This window comes from Chelon labrosus (genome assembly GCF_963514085.1).
Source record: "Chelon labrosus genome assembly, chromosome: 11".
NCBI lineage: Eukaryota > Metazoa > Chordata > Actinopteri > Mugiliformes > Mugilidae > Chelon > Chelon labrosus.
Window position 1 is genome coordinate 7664025 of NC_140344.1, and position 18681 is coordinate 7682705.

Consider the following 18681-nt stretch of genomic DNA (forward strand, 5'->3'; position numbering starts at 1 on the left):
CTGAGCAGAAACAATAACAATAAAAAAAAATTTAAGTGACAGCATATTCATTTGAAAAACATAATATTCAGTTTTGTTCTCCTGTTGATTTCCTGTTCCTGTTGATTATGAGGCACATCACAGTTAGTGTGCACACTTAGACAGACAAACAGAGCAGAGGGATTTAAATGTGGACGATTCAGACAAAGAAAACTTGCAGGAAATAATAAGAAAGATATTCCAACCACCCAGCACAACAGTAGATGAGTCAGAAATGGAAATTAGGGTGGTTTGAACCTGACATTCATATTCAGTTGTGATTCATTTGTGACTGGGGGAGAATTAAAATGTTTTTTTCCAAATGGTTAAAAAAGTTTTTAATTCTTTAGTTAAGTATTTTCAGAATAAAATCTCTAACAAAATAAAAGCACCAAAGAAAGTTTCCAAAGAAAATCTGTGATGCTTTCACTGACACAATTTATTAAATTATTTTACAGTATATAGAGCAGATCCCAGTGTGTGTATAATGGGCTGACTACAAAATGTGAGCCGTTTAACCTACGTACTTTCACATGTATGTACCTTCAAAAATACCTAAAATAAACAGTAACAAGAATACAAACATAATATTTCGGGTTTAAGATACAAATCTATTTTGAAAGTGGTTGAGGGAGTGGTTCATACTGAAAATACAGGGACTGGGGGAAATGTTTCTTTAGACTTCATATGATAATTCTCTTAATCCATCTTTAGTTTCATGAAATCAATATGAAACACTTGTATGAAGTAATGTTAACTCAATGACTAAATAAAATATCTGACTTGTGTGCTGAATGGCTGCACCTGGAACCCTCTAATGAGGCTTTACAGGCTGACACACTCATCCCTCCTTCATAACATCTGTGGAAATGCATATGCACTAACTAGTGTTGTATTCAATTAGCTTGTTTAGATGCTTATTTATTAGAGTGGCCTTTTCAAAAAACATGTAATTTATTCATTTTAAAGGTTATGCTCCTCCCCTATGTCATTTACCTTTGTTCCTCCACAGCTGTGAGGAGATGTTGCCGTGAGCCGCATAGTAAGAGATGGTGATGGGCAGGATGTGACGGACGTCTGGTGCAGGTTGGGACGACAGCGAAAGCTCGATGGAGTCCCTCACGACCCAGAAGGGCTCCTCGGGTAGCTGGTGTTCATAGTAGACCACTCCTGATTCCAGCTGTGCATCAAAGGAACCACGTTTAGAAGATGTTTTGTAATCAAATTCAATACTCAACAGGATCACAAATCAACTGTTGGCATGGTCTATCCTTCTATTTTGATAGTTTGGTGTTTCCTCCTTTCCACAGATTTTTTTCATTTTTTTCCAGCTTTTGCAGAATTTGGCAGAAATATGAAAATGTTTAGTTTTGATCCATTTTTGACGCACTAAAGTCAGCTGCTTGTTGATAACTTATTCTGACTTGAGTGACTTTATAGGCCAGGACTGACATTTTGGTTTGGTTTAAAATATTTTATTGCTTTCTTTCCCTCTGACGTCTGCGAGCACCACAGTTAAAATGGGAGCTGAAATGGTTGCAGCAGTGGTTTGGCTCAGCTGAACTGGGATGCAGGGTTTGGAAACTGGAATGTGACGGCCTGTGTATGCTCTCTGAGGTCACTGTGTCCTAAACTCAACTCCTCTCTCTTTCTCTCTTTTTCTCTCTCTTTCACATGCGCACGCACACACTGAAATGTGCTTGAGTGAAATACTTATACGTGTGCACACGCGATCACACACTGCAGAACGAGTAAAAATCATCAAATCCTGTTTTCGGCTCGACGTGGTGTCAGATTTTCTGTCACAGCCCAAATGCATCAGTTTGGAGGGAAGGAATTTGTTCTCATGCTCGTCCAAGCGCGGTCAGATGTCAGGAATGGAAATGAACAGATAGTTGTGAATCGACTGCAGCCATGGCAGCTGCATGTTGCTGTGGAAAATGAATGGTAAACTATCGTACCCTATTATCCTAAACTAAATTCAGCAAAGGCTAAAATGCCATCAGTCATGTTTTGTAAAATTTGGCCATGTAATCAGAGTAAACTGACATAAATGTGCTTCTACTTTTCAGACACTAAGTGACTCACTGAACAAAGGAGCTCTTTGGAATCAGAGGACACACCCTGATGAAGGGTTGCGCTGGAACATGTAGGTGTCAGGCATTAAAAACTAGAGAGATTTTATTGTTCTCAGATATTGCCCTGACATGTGTACAGCGACTGTTGCACTTAATTCAATGAAATCTCTATTTCTTAGTTCATTTTCCCCCTGTCAGCTTGTTTAAATCCTCTCCAACTCTGTCCGTTACACACAGCAGCTCAAACAGAGACATGGATGTATTTGACAATAATAGAGGCGAGGCAGCAGTAACCCAGTCCTGAGATGATAGTAAAACCTTCAAGTGGAAAAGCCTGTAAACTATGAGCCAAGAGCTCATTCTCAAGGTGAGCATCAACATCTCAGTGACACAATGTCAATGAGGCCCTCTGCTGGCACAGAATGGGAATATGTTGACATCTAAACCTCTGTAATATGGCACCTTAAAATGATTGCAGCTGGAGTACACATAAAACTCCTAAAGGGGTAGGTAAGTCATTATTGGAATTATTAACTTATTTTTTAATGGACAGTTTTTTAACATTTGTGTTTTTGTTGAATCGCCAGGTCAACCAGCAGGTCTTCATGCGACTGGTCCAAATATAACTCATATTGGTCCAGTGGTGGTACAAGGTTCTGGGGGGCCCCAGGCAAAGACAGCACCTGCGCTAATACCCTAGTCCAAATTAGATAGGTAGATAAAAGGGGGGCCACGGGAAAGTAGTATTGCCAATGCATTGTAGGGCCTTCATAGGTTTGAGGGGGTTTATGTCATTGCAAAATATAATGAAGGTAGCTATCTGGGGCTCCATTACCATTTTTTTTTCACAGGGTGTACCGCCCCTTGTCATTTGTAGGGGTACAGTTTGTTTGACTTTAGGAATTGAATGCTGCTTGGTTAACAGCAACAAACAGAGGTCAAAAGAAACCAACACTGACTGTAACTATGGAGACGGAATACAAATCACATGGTTTGTGGCCAAAAAGTCAGACGGAGCACTCCACAAGATGTTGGTTTTCAGGAAAATGTAATCTTCAAGTGTCTGAACAAAGAATTGGTGGTGATTTTCTGGAGAGGACTCTGCAATTACCATCTTGGTCTCACAGCAACAAATGTCAGATTACGCCTGTTTTAGTCCAGACTGAGTGATCGTCCCTGTCGGCTTTACGCCACTGACTTGTTTGTGGCGTAATGGATATATATATAGCACAGTGGATATATAAGTAAATGCACTGAAGAGGCCTAATGTCTTTTTATACTGTATGTCTGTTTGATGGCCTACGCGGCAGACGACTGGCGTGCCTTTTCAAGCTGTGACTGCTTAGTAATGCAAACTTGCTACAAAGTCAAGAGGATTTATTCAAAAAAGAAAGAAAGAGGAGTGTATAATATAGTTGTAGTTGAGCTTGCAGTGCCCCCTTAGCGTGAGCGATTATTGAGGAAAACTCAACATAATAAAGATTTTTCCTTTGTTTTCCTTTTTTTAGTTTAGTTTCAATGCATTTGAAGGTTTTACTGATTTTCGTAATTTTCATTGTTACAAACTTAATTAAATCCTTCTTCTTGCCTTCTTCTGATCATTAACATGCAAGAATCGTATTTAAAATTGGGGGAATAAAGTGGAGAGTTAAATGCCTCTTAACAGGAATCAGAAAAAGTAATTACCTGTGTTTGCGAGAAGCGGCTAATTTCCTCATACTGGTTCCTGTCATTGGCCAGGATGAGTCTTCCCAAACGAGGTGGGCGGATGAGTGAGTAGCTTATCTCATTTCCATCCTCACTGGTTACAGCCCCCAGATTGGCACTTGTGATGAGCTGCCTCGTTCCTGTGAAAACACACGCACACACACACACGGTCCCTTGAGCGCTGAAATTATTGTGTGGAAAATGCGCCCTCTTGGCAGAGTAGTTCAGCTTGTAAAATTAAGCCGAGTTTAGAAAGGCCTCAGACTTTAGAGGTTAAAGTAAGTCATGCAGTGTGCAGAAGAGGTTCCTGATGTGGAGAATGCTGCTCCAAAAAACGTATCCAAGCTTTCGTAAATGCGACAACGAATCTCATGTGTCATGAATTAATGTGAAATTTATTCCAAACAGGATTAATGTTATTGCCTGTGAGGTACATGTGCACATGTGGTTGTTTCCTCTTCATTAGTATTTATACAAACTTGAAACAGAACAACCATGTGCAGCAACAGGAGAAACATTCAGCCTGGTGCACAGCAGCTTTGGATATTCACCTTTTAAAGGCATTGTGACATCAAAAAGTCAAAAGTCTTTCTCTTAAGACCAAAAAGTTGGATAAATAAGAAAGCATTTTTGATGATCTTGGTACCTTAACCCTTTGGGGGTCTAGGGTATAATTGGGTGTTTTTGACTATTTTGGATTTTACCTTTATATTTCACTTTAATAACTGTTTACCTTGCTTTGTTCGGTGTCATTCTTTTCTACACAGCCTCACATGTGTGACTTTTTTTTTTCATTTTGACATGCTGTATTAACACATAGGGCTTAAAAATCACACCAATAACTTGGAATACAAATATAAATTGTAAATTTCCAAAACTTATATACAAATTCAGCTAACTAGTTATTTACAAGTATTTATATACAGACGTTTTTTTTGTTTGTCTGTGTCAAAATAAGCATTTACTGTCTCAGGAAGTTTGAGGACGAATTCAGTGTCCTATGGTGTAGTTACCAGGTGTGGCCGTTCGGTGTCGCTGTTTATCAAAAGCATCGTATTGTCAATTCTTACAACGTCAGTGTTTATAAGTTGTCCCTCTGTCACACACTCACACAAATGTGCCTGCGGACACACAAACACACACTGCCGAATGAGTAAAATCATTGAACCCCGTTTCCGCCGACTCGATGACCGAGAGAACGCCAAGAGTGTGCAAAGCTGTCAGCAAACCTTTGAATTGAACTATATTTACAAGGCATCATAAAAGTGGAGTGCATTAGCTTAAGCAGGTGAACCATATAAAGATATGACATGTGTCACTGTTCCTGTTAATTATTACCTCCATGTGTACCCTAAACATGTATAATACAGTTCTTATTTTATAAGTTACAGAGTGAAAACAAAACAGATGATCTTCCTTGTTATCTGCACACCGACTATTTAATAGCTGTGCTTCAGAAAAATCCAGAAAAGGGAAAAATCCAGGGACTTTGAAAGAATGTGTTCAGTCTGTCCCACCCAATTAGTGTGCTGTGTAACCGAGGCCGCGTTCATTCATTTTCGCCTGCTCTGTGCTCACCACATCACGCCCACACGGGTCTACTACTGATCTACAACTCATCTCGCCCCCTCCCTGCCTCCTCCTGCATTAGCAAAAAATGTTTTCTTTGTACATTCATTCAGATCGTGTGAATCTCAGCCACTGATGGCGGTGGAGGTGGAGGTGGAGGCTGTCTGTGTTGCTCACCCGAGCAGAGTCACAAATGACATTCTGAGATACATGGCTCTGGCTGAACTCTTTTTTTTTTTTTCAAAAAGTCATGACTTAAGTAAGGTTTGAGCAAACTCATGTGTTTTGTGCGTCACGTAGACACACACTGGAAGAGGTACAAACAGAATCTGTTATTTCACAGCTGGAATGCTGTGACCACACACCCACCACCGCGGCCGTCCTTCCTTCACCGGCGTCTTCGCGACTCGGTATCTGGAGAATTTTTTGGCATCTTACCTGGAAATACTACGAGCTCCTCCTGCGTTTCCATGGTGATGGTGAGAGGCCTGGCTGTGACGACAAATTGGTAGAGAGGAGAAGTGTGCTCTCCGTCTGTCACAGTGAAACGGAAGCCACCAGACTCCTCACCTGGAGGGGAGATGATATTAACTGATGGTTAGTTTAGGTCAGTCTTTGTTTCTGTGGCAATAAGCGTCTCTTTTAGTCTTTTAGATAGATAGATAGATAGATAGATAGATAGATAGATACTTTATTAATCCCGAGGGAAATTCAAGCATTTTAAGCATTTATACAGGAATCATGACTACTACCTAGATAGTACCTTTGCTGCCTTGTTAAAAAACACTTATTTGTCACAATAAAGGGGAAAATACAGGGGTTGTTGTACAACAGGGTAGATCTGTGGGGTTGAATTGGCTCATCGATCGATTATTTTACAAGTTATTAAGATTTGCCCTCTTGTTCCAGTGGCCTCACCCTCGTGTATGAAGATGACCTCTCCTTTGTTTATGTGAGCCTGTGTGAAATTTAGGATGCTTTCCTCAGGCGCCTCCTTCAGCGCCACCATGCCGCTGGTTGGCATGTCAACGTGGTAAACCAGCTCCTCCGCGGAGGTATCGGCGTCCTCCGTGGTCAGCATGCTGGAGGTGATGTCAGCTTCTTCACCAGCCAGAACCTGTGAAAGATTAAAGACAGCAGGAGAGAGAAAGACACACACAGGGATGAAATGACACCACACATTACCCGGTCTGAGACAGATAGATGGATAGTGCAACAATAAGACGGAGCCCCTCCCACAAACCAGCCACCTCCATAGTAGCAATCTAAAAGGTTAATTATTTCTCCATGGTCGTCTAGACGCTCCTGTTACCGGAAGATGGAGCACAGCAGTGCGGACTGAAAGACTCTCCCTGGGTGTAGGGCCTTTAATGGACTTCTAATGGTCGGCCGGCTGAAGGGAGCATTAATTGAAAGAAATGGGCCAGATCCCTAGAAAGACATTCTTAAATGCCTGGACTCAGCCGGGAGAGTGAGCTGAGGGTGCCCTGCAGAAAGAGCTACGTATCGATCTAAAGAGCCATCCGCCTTCCATTCACGCCTCTCTACCGCCTCTGGATGAAGAGAAAGACGCCTCCAGCAGGAGGAAGAGGAGAGTGGACGACTCAGACTCAGATAGCGATGCTGAGGTTTCACTGATTGAGAGTCCGGGAATAAAAGTGATATACAGCATGATAAATCACATCATCTATTCATAACACACACCAATCAGCCACAACATTATGACCACTCACAGGAGAGGCAAATAACATTGAGCATGTGACAATTCAATGTTCTGCTGGGAAACTTTTGGACCTGGCATTCATGTGGATGTTACTTAGACATGTACCACCCACCTAGACCAGACCACGCACCCCCCAGACCGTAGCAATGACACTCCTTGATGTCAGCAGCCATCCCCAGCAGGATGCAGCCTGACACAGACACACACACAAAAACAGTTTACTAACCCTTAGGCTCCCCACTAACAACATTCTGTTGCCAGACACCACAGGACACCCTCAAAAGGTCCATGTTCATTCTCTGATGAGTCACAGCTGTTTTGGAGGCACAACGGAGACCTACAGAATATTAGTAAGGTGGTCATAATGTTATGCCTGATTGGTGTGTGTATGTAAAGAAGGAAAAAGAGAGAATGACAATACCAGACATACTATAATCACTGAAAGTCAAAGTCAGAGACACAGACATAAATAACAAGTCATAAAGGGTAAAACATCACCTATGGTAGCTGTTTAACATTAAGAGCTAATGAGGATATTGACAACTGAGAAATAAAGAAATATCTCTGCAGCTTCTATGAGAGACTTCCCCATGTTTTTCAAGCCTGAGGCTTTTGGTTGATGCCTAAATTGCAGGAAACGTCTCTATTATCACAGCGGCGTGGCTTACAGTCTCTCTATGGCGACACAGTATGTACATGGGCCCAGTTTTTCATGGGAGTTTGAAAATGGACCACCAAATAATGCAAATGAGGCATGGTACATTAACAGTTTCAGCTGTTAGATGCTTCAGGGCAGGGTTTGCTTTTAATTTACACTAATAGCAGCCTAAACACTTAAGTTAGTGTTTAGGTTTGCGCCGTATGCAATCCAAACATTACAACTGATCTGAAAGCAACAGCAGGAAAAGCAGCGGGGGGACTTCACTCTCAGATGTGAGGCTGTTTTTGGACCGAGGTCAAGAGTCGTGGATAGAGGTGCAACAGCATGCTCACAGTTAAAAGGCTAAATTACAGATGTTCAGCATGTTTATGTATTATGTTTACCATGTCAGACTTGGCATGCAAAAGCACAGGATGATGGGAATGTTTTCAGTTTTGGAGGTTTTTGCAAGTGAATTTAGTTAGTAGTCATCCCGAGGGGCACGTAAAGGGTTGTACCAAATATTATGGTAATCCAGTACTTTAATGAGATATCTTCTCAAACAATGTTACTCTTTCACTTGTCCTTAAATCAGAGACTACTTCAATGTTTAAATCTTGATTAAAGACTATCTGACTAACCAAGGTACCTTGAGCCACATCTTTCGCAAATTCAAAGGGAGTTTATGCTCTTGTAAACCCACAAAGTTTTTTTTTCTCTCTCTGCATCCTTTCTGGTTCTTGAGACTAGAGGGTAATACAACAACTGTGTTGCCAAGTGTATAATTTAGCTGCCTTAAGTCCACTGCTTATAATATCCCGTTCAGTTAGACACTCTGTCAAATCTCAATCACCACGACAAGAAGCATCAACTGCGCTAAACTGTAATCTGTCATTATACACTCTGTGCTTTTTCTGCTGCCATACACTGTCTTTGCTCCACTCAACTGATTTCAAAGACAAGTGTGCTTTGAGCTGAAAGGAAATCAATGACCCGGATGTTGTTCATTAGAAAATCTCAGCAGTAGTACTGTGTGTACTTTTTCATTGTGCGTTACACAATCAACAAATCATTTGAATGAGCTGAGTGGTAATACGCAGGAAGCCAATTACATAAATAACAAGCATTATATAAGATAAGAGGGAAAAAATTGTACAACGTTCATATTTTTTGAAAATGACTAACAAATGAGATCAGTACTGAGAAGAAGGCCTCTGGCTTCAGCAAGCAGTAAATCCCCAGTATTGCTTCACAGCACAATAGGATGAGGGCATTTTAATATGAATGTTATCTATCTTCGTGCATGCTCAGTCAAAAAACAACAATTATGAGGTCAAAAGACATCTAGACGTCCAGATAACTTAAGTTCTACATAAGTTATATGTTATTTCAACAGTACCTACTGAAAGAGCATTTTTGTAAATGCGTTCTCAGACCTGTTTCATGCAGAATATAATCATTCAGATGTTTGCTTGCAGATGCTTTCAGATGCTGCCTTGGGTGGTGAGGTGTGAAGAGCGGAGGTGCTGATGTTTAGAAATAAACAGGTGGCTAATTTTAGAATGATCCCTTGACTATTGTCTTGGAGAGGGGAGGGAGTGCGCTTCTCGTAGCCTTCTTGTGAGATCGCAGCCGGTGTTTACAGAGTTCAAATCTACCACACGTGTAACTCAACCCAGGACTAATAATTTAATAACTTTTAAGTACTTCAACTGTCAGCAACACGATGAAAGTCAAGTTCCCATCCTGAGAATGCCAGGATACAAACCAGAAATCATAACCATATGGGAAGATCTCACTGACTGTAAACGTCGTGTCCAGCATAAGAGATAAACTGACTGCATGAGTAAGAATATCTTCAGACGGTATTTAGGTTGAACTGACTGCATCATATCAGTCTGCATCACCCAAAAGAGTAGGACTTTATCCACCCTGCACTTGAAGCCTGCAGAGAAGTTCTAACTTTGGCAGCTTTGGAGAATCTCTGCTCGGGGTGGTTTTATTCTCAGTTTGTCTGGGAGCACATCGATGGAGGCTGAGTGGAGACTAACCCAAACAGTCTGAGCCAAATCTGGACTGTGTTAGAGACAGTGGAAGTGGATCTGTGTGCCTTAAGGCAGAACACCCACTGTCCCTCGAGTAGCAGGGACGAGACAGCTGCTTGATGCGTTGCCCACCACTCTGTTTTATCCCTCTCCTAATGGAAACCCTCAGACATGAGAGAGACAGTCCTTCTGGATAGCTCCAGACATGGTGCATTGTGCAGAGACGACTCAGCTGATAATAGCACCGCCCACCTGGCCAATTTGTCACGATGAAGACGCACTGTTGCAGGAAACTTATGAGCACCATTCTTCCGCCGCTACTGACACTGCTAATGCTGGTGCAGATTTAGAGAGAACTAGATCCTGGCAAAAAGCACCAGCAACAGGAAGTACCAGAGGCCCAAAACAGAAGTTTCTAAGCACCTCAAGCATGGTATCATAGTTAAATCCCAACTTTCGCAAACCTACTCAGGATCTCAATAGGGGAAACCCCAAGCTTTACAGAAAGAGCATATTGCAAAAAGTTCTTGGTATATGAAGCAAAAAAAGAAAAATAAGAAAAGCAGCATTTGCAAGGTCAGGGCTAATCTGAGGGACCTTGGGCAGCAACACATTCAGGGCATGTAGCAACTCTCCTGTCGGCCTAGAATGGGAATTTGAGAGATTATTTTTTGCTGATAAGTGCTCATTAGTCAAAACCACCAAGTAGATACATTTAAAACTATTCTGAATTAATTGCACGCATAATCATATGAATCATTTTGACTTTTTAAACTTCAAGCTGTGAGTTAACAAATATACCAGACACTGCTAGTTGCCAGTTTAGCCTTTGATGAGAGAAGAATGAATCTACTGTGGGACAGACAGGTACGAGACCTTTATGACTCTTTATGATCTCTGTTGCAAAACATGTGAACTGGCCTCACACTGAGCCATGGGTGCAGATCCCGGGGGGGATGGGGGGGACATGTCCCCCCCAATTTGTGAAAAACATGAATTGTCCCTCCCAATAAAAATTATTCAAAATTGAACAAATGTATTTTCAGACTTCACATTCTTCACATTTTAGATTCACATCTAAAAAGAAATGATTGGTATGGTGCCATGGTATGAGTTGCATACCGACAAAAAACAAAAATCACTTTTGTGTCCCCCCCAATCCTGACATCGGATCTACACCCCTGCACTGAGCAGCTAAAAATGCAACTGAATACACTGGCTCATGATATTGATGTCACTGTCCCCATATTTTCTTCAGGAGTTGTCCAACAGGAGATTGAATTTAAACTGTAAAACTGCCTTTGTGAAAATCAAAAAGGTGATTAGTTCATGTTGCTGCAAACTGTTTTTTTTTTTTTCCAGTGCAATCCCTGCTTCTCAACACTAGATGGCAACATTAGCCCACTCTCCCCTTTAGCAGGCTGCCAAACAATCTAGGGCAGGTAATCTGACAATGACCTCACTAATTGAAGGTTTACATAACAATCAATGCATTTAACACCTAAGAGGGTGCACTGCAGATTCCATTTGATTTGAGTCAATGGCTGATATTTCATTTGGAGGCAGTAATGAAGTAGTCCCCACAGGCAGAGGTTTGCTGATGACCCAAACAGGATACCACCCTCTTTTTGAGAAATGTTTACTCTGAGGGGTGCCAGATGTCTGAAGCTGCATTGCGAACAGTCCGGGCATCAGAAATCTCGTCTTGGTTTACGGACCAGGGCCATCAGTGTTTTCAAAACTCTAAACTTGGCTGTGGGTGCCAGAGCTGGATGGAGTAGACAGGAAAACGCCAACAAGAAAGATGATAGTGCCTGTGAGCATGACCATGAAGAACAGAAGGCAGGGGTGGTATTGCATTTTGATTTCAGCTTCCTGTCTGCAGCCGAGGCATTTCTCTGTAAGATACAGATGAACTGCATGTCTCGTCTCTTTGTGCGTGGATGAGAAATAAAACAAAATGACAGTGCTTAGCAAAGGCTAGCGTTCAGAAGAGTTTGAAAATAATGTCGACATGGGACAGATGTAAAAGACAGATAGATAAGATAGATCAATAGATAGAAAGATAGATGGATGGTAACTTTTCAGAGATACAGTAAAGTGAAGAGTAAGCAGACTGAGACAGACACGGAGTAAACTCTACTGGAGACCATATGCATCCTATACACTGAGCCAAATGGGATCAATGGTGAGCCTGAGCAGAGCCTGATCCCGGCCATGTTAGTCATCATGTCTGATCATCTGCTGCAGAGGTCACTACACACGCATACTTCCTGCTTTAAATCAATCCAAGTGCCGCCGGGCCAGGCCTGGCTCTGTGTGGGTTAGACATCCACATATTATTATGTTACACTGTGCAGCCGCAGAAGAGGAGTCGCAGGGATTGAATGCCGCCCTCGCTCTTGCCAGAAAGCCGCGGTCTCGTCGACCATCTTGGTTTTTCCAAAAATACGGGTTGCCAGGGAGACGGTGAGCCGCAGGCAGAGCAGGGAGGGCTGAATGACACAGTTGGTTCCCAGTTCTGTGAGCTGATTACGGCTGGCTCTTTCCAACTGCCTGACTTCTCTTACAGTTGGATCTACTTTATTGATCCTTCAAAAAGTTTTCTTTAACGACTGACGTAAATCGGCCTGAAAGCTTGCCGCAAACACACTGTGAGCCTGCAGGAGATTTGTTTAAGTGAAGACACTGTTGATGCATGTTGAAACTACCAAATCCTGAAACGCCATTAGAAACGACATTATGCTTTGAATTTACTCGAAAAGCAGTCATCAAATATGCTTCTTTACGTGACCATATAAATCAGAAATAAACAGTTATTAAGACCCATCAATTATAATGGGCCCATCAAGTTAGAGAAAAAGATATATTAGCAAACTGACATTTAAATGCAATATGTTTCCAGATTATACATATTTGACATATAAACATATCATTATTTAACCAAACATCAGTGCTCCACATGGTGTTTTGCTTACACCGGCCAAGAATATATCTTTAAGATTCAGAGATGTGCTTACAGTGATATATGTTTTCATTTAAGTGCCCGCTCTAGAGCTGGCTGAGATATCTGCATAGCTGTGGCTTGGCTGCATTAACAAAGCACAAAGACGCTATATACAGTACATGATTCTGCCTGACACTTAATCGAAGTGAATCGCTGCCCTCTCACAGTTACGTGACTTACGTGATTCACTTTCTGCATTTTCAATTTCCAAACACTCAGGCTGGGAAGATGCTAATTCGCCTCTGTGTTATGGCTCTTTGTAAAGGAACTAATCAGCTGCAGAGGGCACAGCACTGCACGCCTCATCATATATGAGGCCTGTATTATTCCCTTTCTCTAGAAAAAAAAAAAAAAAAAAAAAAATCTACTCTTTGCCTTTTTATTCTTTTGCTTGCTGCATGAAGTAAATTTAATTCTCAGTTCATACAGAATTCATGACAGCGGACTGTAACTGCAGCTGAGGCTATCCAGAATGGCGAAAGAGAAAGATCAGCAAAGTCTAAAGAGTTCATTGAGAGTTCATTCATCCTTAAAACTATCATTCTGTATCAGGGTAGAGTGATATTATCATGACCATCTTTCGTGGGAAGTCGCTATATTGTTTGAACTAAATCAAGACTAAAGAGTTATTAAATTATTTTTTTTTTCAACACATCACAATCTTGCCAAGTGTTATAAATCCATTAATCTGTCATGCTTTTCATATATCGTGTGGTTTGGACATCAGGCCGATCATGCAAATTCAGGAGCAGGTGGGAAAGCCTACAGCCCGTCAATCACAAAAGTCAAAGTTGGCCTATTTTCCAACAAATAAATTCTCAAAAGTAACCTAAAATAAAAAGTTTCTTTCCTCCTTCACACTAAATGAAAGGTGGCTGTCACCTTGAATTCTCATCAGGTGAAATATACTAAAGGGAAAAACAGCAGCCCACTAACAAACCTTTATGTTTGATAAGTGTTCCCTACTGCAACGTTTCCATCTCATTTAGCACTCAGAGGAACAGCTGATGCACTTTCATGGAGCAAAGCCTTACCTCCAGGCCCGTGTTACGTGTCAGTCTTGGTGGCTCGTCGTTGACCGGTATGACAGTAACGGTGATGGTGAAAGGGAGGCTCTGGCGCTCAAGCTCATAAACCGAGGCGGAGAGCGTAAAACTGTCCTCTGTGGTCTCGGTGCTGTCGTGCATGTAGTTGATGAGTCCGAGTTTCATCTGTGGGAGACAGAAAGGATCCAGTTGTCACTCAATTCTGAATCAGACCTGAGTGGCAGGCAACAACTTGAAACGAAGGGCAAGGCTGTGTGAGCCTAAAGGTGGAGTACAATTTGACAGTGTGTCTCTTAACACAACAGGAAACCAAGGATTTGTCTTATCCTGATACAAACCTGGATAAACTCTTATGAGTAGTAGGAGAAACTTATTTAGTTCATTCTCTTTTTAACGTCAGTGTCATTTCCCATATAAGAGAAACACTGATAATTATAGTCACAATATTCAGTTCATTAATCATTTGGATTATTACTTAGCCCGTCAAAACAGTTGTCTAATGTCTTCTGTGCTTTGGGATGACCTCAGTTATCCTGACTTTAGCTTGGAAACTACATATTAATAGCAGAAAGCCTGCGTTGTAACATGTGGAGCATGCTGCTGGTTGCATTATGGGTAATGCAGGAACCGATTCCTTTAAAAGTGTGACCTTTAAGGGAGCGTAATCAAGATATCTCGACCTCTGCTGCTTTGATTGTTGAAAACTGGTTTCTTGGTATGACCCAGCTCTAAACTGATGGAGATGACCTTAAACCCTTTGAATTCCTCATTTGTTTTATTTGCGGCACATGATACTTATTCCTCATGGCAATACTCCATTCAAACCGATAATCATCGCCTGATGGTAACGCGGTTCCCACAATATCACCAATATAATTTCGAATAATGTGAATAGGCCATATAAGATAAGAGTGATCTATTAATTTGCACAGAATAATGGTGTGGTGGTTAGCATTGATGCCTCACAGCAAGAAGGTTCTGGGTTTGAATCCAGGCCGACTGGGTCTTTCTGTGTGGAGTTTGCATGTTCTCCCTGTGTCTGTGTGGGTTCTCTCTGGGTACTCCGGCTTCCTCCCACTGTCCAAAGACATGCTTGTTGGGTTCATAACAAGCAATACTCCCAGGTCTGTTTGCATAGGTTAAACAAACAAGATGCAACATTTTAGTGGCCTTTAGAGGTTCTAGTAGGTGGACTTTTTTTGGATACACTCAGTCTAGAAGACATTTATCTTCTTCCAGTTTTTTATGTCAAGCCAAACTAAACGTCTCCTGATATTAAATGAACAGATATGAGAGCCGTATCTCGGGCTCGAGCAGATAAAAGTACTTCCCCAAAACAATTTCTTTATGGAGCTATGGAGCTAGCAGCAAGAAATCTGCTGTTGTAACAAATCTGTATCTGTTTATAGTGCGCAATCTTTTGTTTTGCTGCCCTAAGCAGATAATATAATTTATCTTTTCGAAGTTTTGAGTCAAAGGCTATAATCGGGTTTTAAAGTATGACAGCAGCACAGGAACAAAGGCGAGGTCCCTCGTGGGACGCAACCTTGAGAGGAACCAGATGCACAAAGGAATCAGTCATCCACTGTCAAGCGAGCTGGATGGAAAACAGCACCTGCGGCTGGGCCAGGCCAACTGCGTTGACTTTCTGGACGAAGAAGAGAAAAGTCAGCGCCCAGCAGCCTGTGTTCCTGTCTTCAAGTCCTGTAGTCCTATCTGAATCAAATAATCTAACTACATAATCTTTTCTTCTCATACTTTTTGATAAATGAAAAGAGATTTGGGGTGCTCCTCTCCTCAGAGGACAGTCAGGACTCTGTCTAGACAAACGCCAGTAAGCTCCTGGGATGAGGGAACCTGCTTCAGAGAGCAGGAAGTGCCAAATGGATCCCATATGACGGGCACCTTTCTGGAATAACAACCCCCATCATCATTACTGAGCAGGGAAAGTCAGCGAGACAATCAGTCTGCTCCCTGGGACAATAAACAGTGGGTGGTTGTTGGACACGCGGCTGGCTCAGAGAAAGCCTGTTGTGTGCGTGTTAGTGTTTAATACTTGCTGCATAATTTATTTTACTTTTATTTTTGATGGATTTCAGCTCTCTCTGTATGGCTACTGTATTTTGAAATATTGGTGATAAAAATTGCAACAGCTTGCAGAAACATGTTGCAATATGTGAAAAAGGAAAGAGGACAGTGTGGACTTTAATAGGTTACTACAGATGGAAGAACTAACAGAAACCAGCTGGAGAGCTGAAACTGATTAAAACAAAGGCGAATTACAACCAAGTGTTTCATGTTGCTGGATATATACATGATTTTCTTGTCTGACACATCTGGGCCACACTGTGCATAGAGTTACTTTACATTCCCGTGGTTGGCCTTCATCTGCATGAGTCACTCTCAGTTTTTTTGCTGCTCGGCGTTACTGTAGGCTTACAAAACCTCAGTGAACCTCGACTCATGACTTTATCACAAAATTACTACACACACCAGTAAGTCCAGTGTCCATTCCCAGAGGCGGGTGTGGGGACTTGCTCACTCGAGCCTGAAACAGCATTGAACTTATGGGACCAAAAAAAACAGAGCAATGCAGAAAAGCACACAGAAGTCAAATTTAAAATTTGGAATAACTATGGCCTAGTTTGAATATTGCCCTAACTGAGGCTTGGACATTTCCTCTGCCGTGTGGTTTGCTCTTTTTATTTAGGATAATTAATAGTGTTTGATTCTGTGTGTACAACCGCAACCATTTCCATAAAGATGGATGATGATATTTATGCTCATTTATTTATTGGAAAACTCAGTGGAGTTACACATTCAAATCTCTCAGAGATAGTATGAGTCTGGCAGTACCAAAGCACATATTATTATGATGATGATGATTATTATGATTATTATTATAGGAATACACCAGGACAGATTATTTTGGCTTCAGGCGGTCCAAAGGCATCGTCAGTTTTTCCAGAAATATGGAGCTGAGCATGGGCAAACCAGGGCTACACGTAGGAGCTATAAGATATGTGTCTAACTAGCGCCACTAAACTATGTGGTCCATTCAGAATGCATGAGGTTTTTCCACTTGGTAACTACTCATGCATTTTTCATATTTTCCTAAAGCTGGGGCGTCTGAACCACACGGAGAGGGAGACCAGATAGCTGCGCTCACAGATTCTCCCTCCCCTCCTCATCGGGTACAACAAATCCAAAACAGCACTGAGTAGTAAATGGGGAAAGTTCCACGGAAACGCCTCGCAGTGGTAATCCTCTTGAGCAACCACCGTTTTCTAATCGTGAGAGGAAGATGTAACACTCCCTGGAGTTATTAAAATGTATTATTTGGAGTTTTTGGGGTCTCTTTCAGTTTTTTTTAATTTTTTTTGTCTTGACCCAAAATAAATCAAGGCACTCTGTGTAGACGCTATTCCTTGAAGTAATTTATTCATTCATTCATCTTCTGTACCCGCTTATTCCTGTTAAGGGTCGCGGGGGTCTGCTGGAGCTTATCCCAGCTGTCATCGGGCGGGAGGCGGGGCACACCCTGGACAGGTCACCAGTCTATCGCAGGGCCAACATAGAGAGACAGACAACCATTCACACTCACATGCACACCTATAGCCAATTTAGAATCACCAATTAACCTAATGAGCATGTCTTTGGATGGTGGGAGGAAGCCGGAGTACCTGGAGAGAACCCACGCAGACACAGGGAGAACATGCAAACTCCACACAGAAAGGAACCCGGGACCTTCTCGCTTTGAGGCATCAGTGCTAACCACCTCGCCACTGTGCCGCCCTCCTTGAAATAATATGTCAATTGAAGTGGATTGTTTAAGTCAATTGTTTAATCCTTACAATGTTAGCCCGAGAATTATATATTTTGTCGGATTTGGCAATTTTCACCTATGCTGACCATTTGGTGCAAACATGCATTTGGGGATTAAAAACTGTTTCTTTTTACACACTGCCTCTCTGCCAAAAAAACAGTTCAACAACAAATGTCAAAATTTTAAACAGGATTTCAGAAACAGCACAGAAGGCCAAATGGAAAATTATACTTTCCAAGGATATTATATTTCTGCAGGTACTCCTCAATATATGCTCGTTTGTCAAGATGCTGGCAGGTCAGACTGAAGCACAGAACTAGTACACGTATGCATCGGAAATAATACATGCCAAGACGTCTTGAGCTGATTCATTAGGCATGGGCAGTTAGCCAGTGACCTAGCTTGCAGCTAATCATGCCTGTACAGTAGCAACTTTAAGTAGATCATGCAAACATTTAGGTCGAAGCATATGAGGGAGATTAGATAAGAAGTATATCAGAGATGTGACCATTAAGAGGTTTGTGGTGTGTTCTTTTGCTGGAATAAGTGTGTGAGTTTGTCATTTCTACGTTTGTATTTTCTCTACGTACCTCTTCCCACGTGAAGTAAGTGAGTTCATGTCCATCCTTGTACCGGATTACCCCGTGTTGCGGAGGTTCTTCAACAGCAAAGCCAGGGTTTACTGAGCTGTAGAAGGGATGTATGATGTTCACAATGTCTGTGTTAATGTCCCTGCTGAGGCCCTCCTTTACGGTCAAGTTGTAGGTCAGGATTGGGATGAGCCGCGGCACGATTTGCACATTGATGCGCAGGTCCTCCACTGTGGTAAAACCATTACTGACGTCCACTGTGAAGGAGTCGTCGCCCTAAAAGAGACGGACAGTGAAATAAGTTATTGATATACTGAATATAATCCTTGCACTTCAGACTTCTTTAAGCCTGTGGCTGTCTTTCGCCTGATTTTATTCTCACTGTGACTATGAAAGGAAACAAACATCTGATTTATTTCAGCAGCATAAATG

General features: G+C 41.8%; 2 protein-coding genes across 2 annotated transcripts in view; both read right to left on the minus strand.

Moving 5' to 3' along the window:
• Positions 1–18681, minus strand: part of LOC311496176 (uncharacterized protein) — a gene marked incomplete at its 3' end in the record, with an annotated part of 351079 nt that overhangs the window by 246931 nt on the left and 85467 nt on the right. The gene's annotated exons all lie outside the window — the stretch shown is intronic.
• Positions 1–18681, minus strand: part of cspg4 (chondroitin sulfate proteoglycan 4) — a 66261-nt gene that overhangs the window by 4990 nt on the left and 42590 nt on the right. Inside the window, exons 5-10 of the mRNA XM_084555162.1 lie at positions 18250–18525; positions 13822–13998; positions 6291–6489; positions 5811–5942; positions 3783–3943; positions 1015–1198 (exon numbers count right to left, since the gene is read on the minus strand). Of these exons, the coding sequence (XP_084411288.1) occupies positions 1015–1198; positions 3783–3943; positions 5811–5942; positions 6291–6489; positions 13822–13998; positions 18250–18525 (1129 nt within the window). The remainder of the gene's footprint in view (positions 1–1014; positions 1199–3782; positions 3944–5810; positions 5943–6290; positions 6490–13821; positions 13999–18249; positions 18526–18681) is intronic.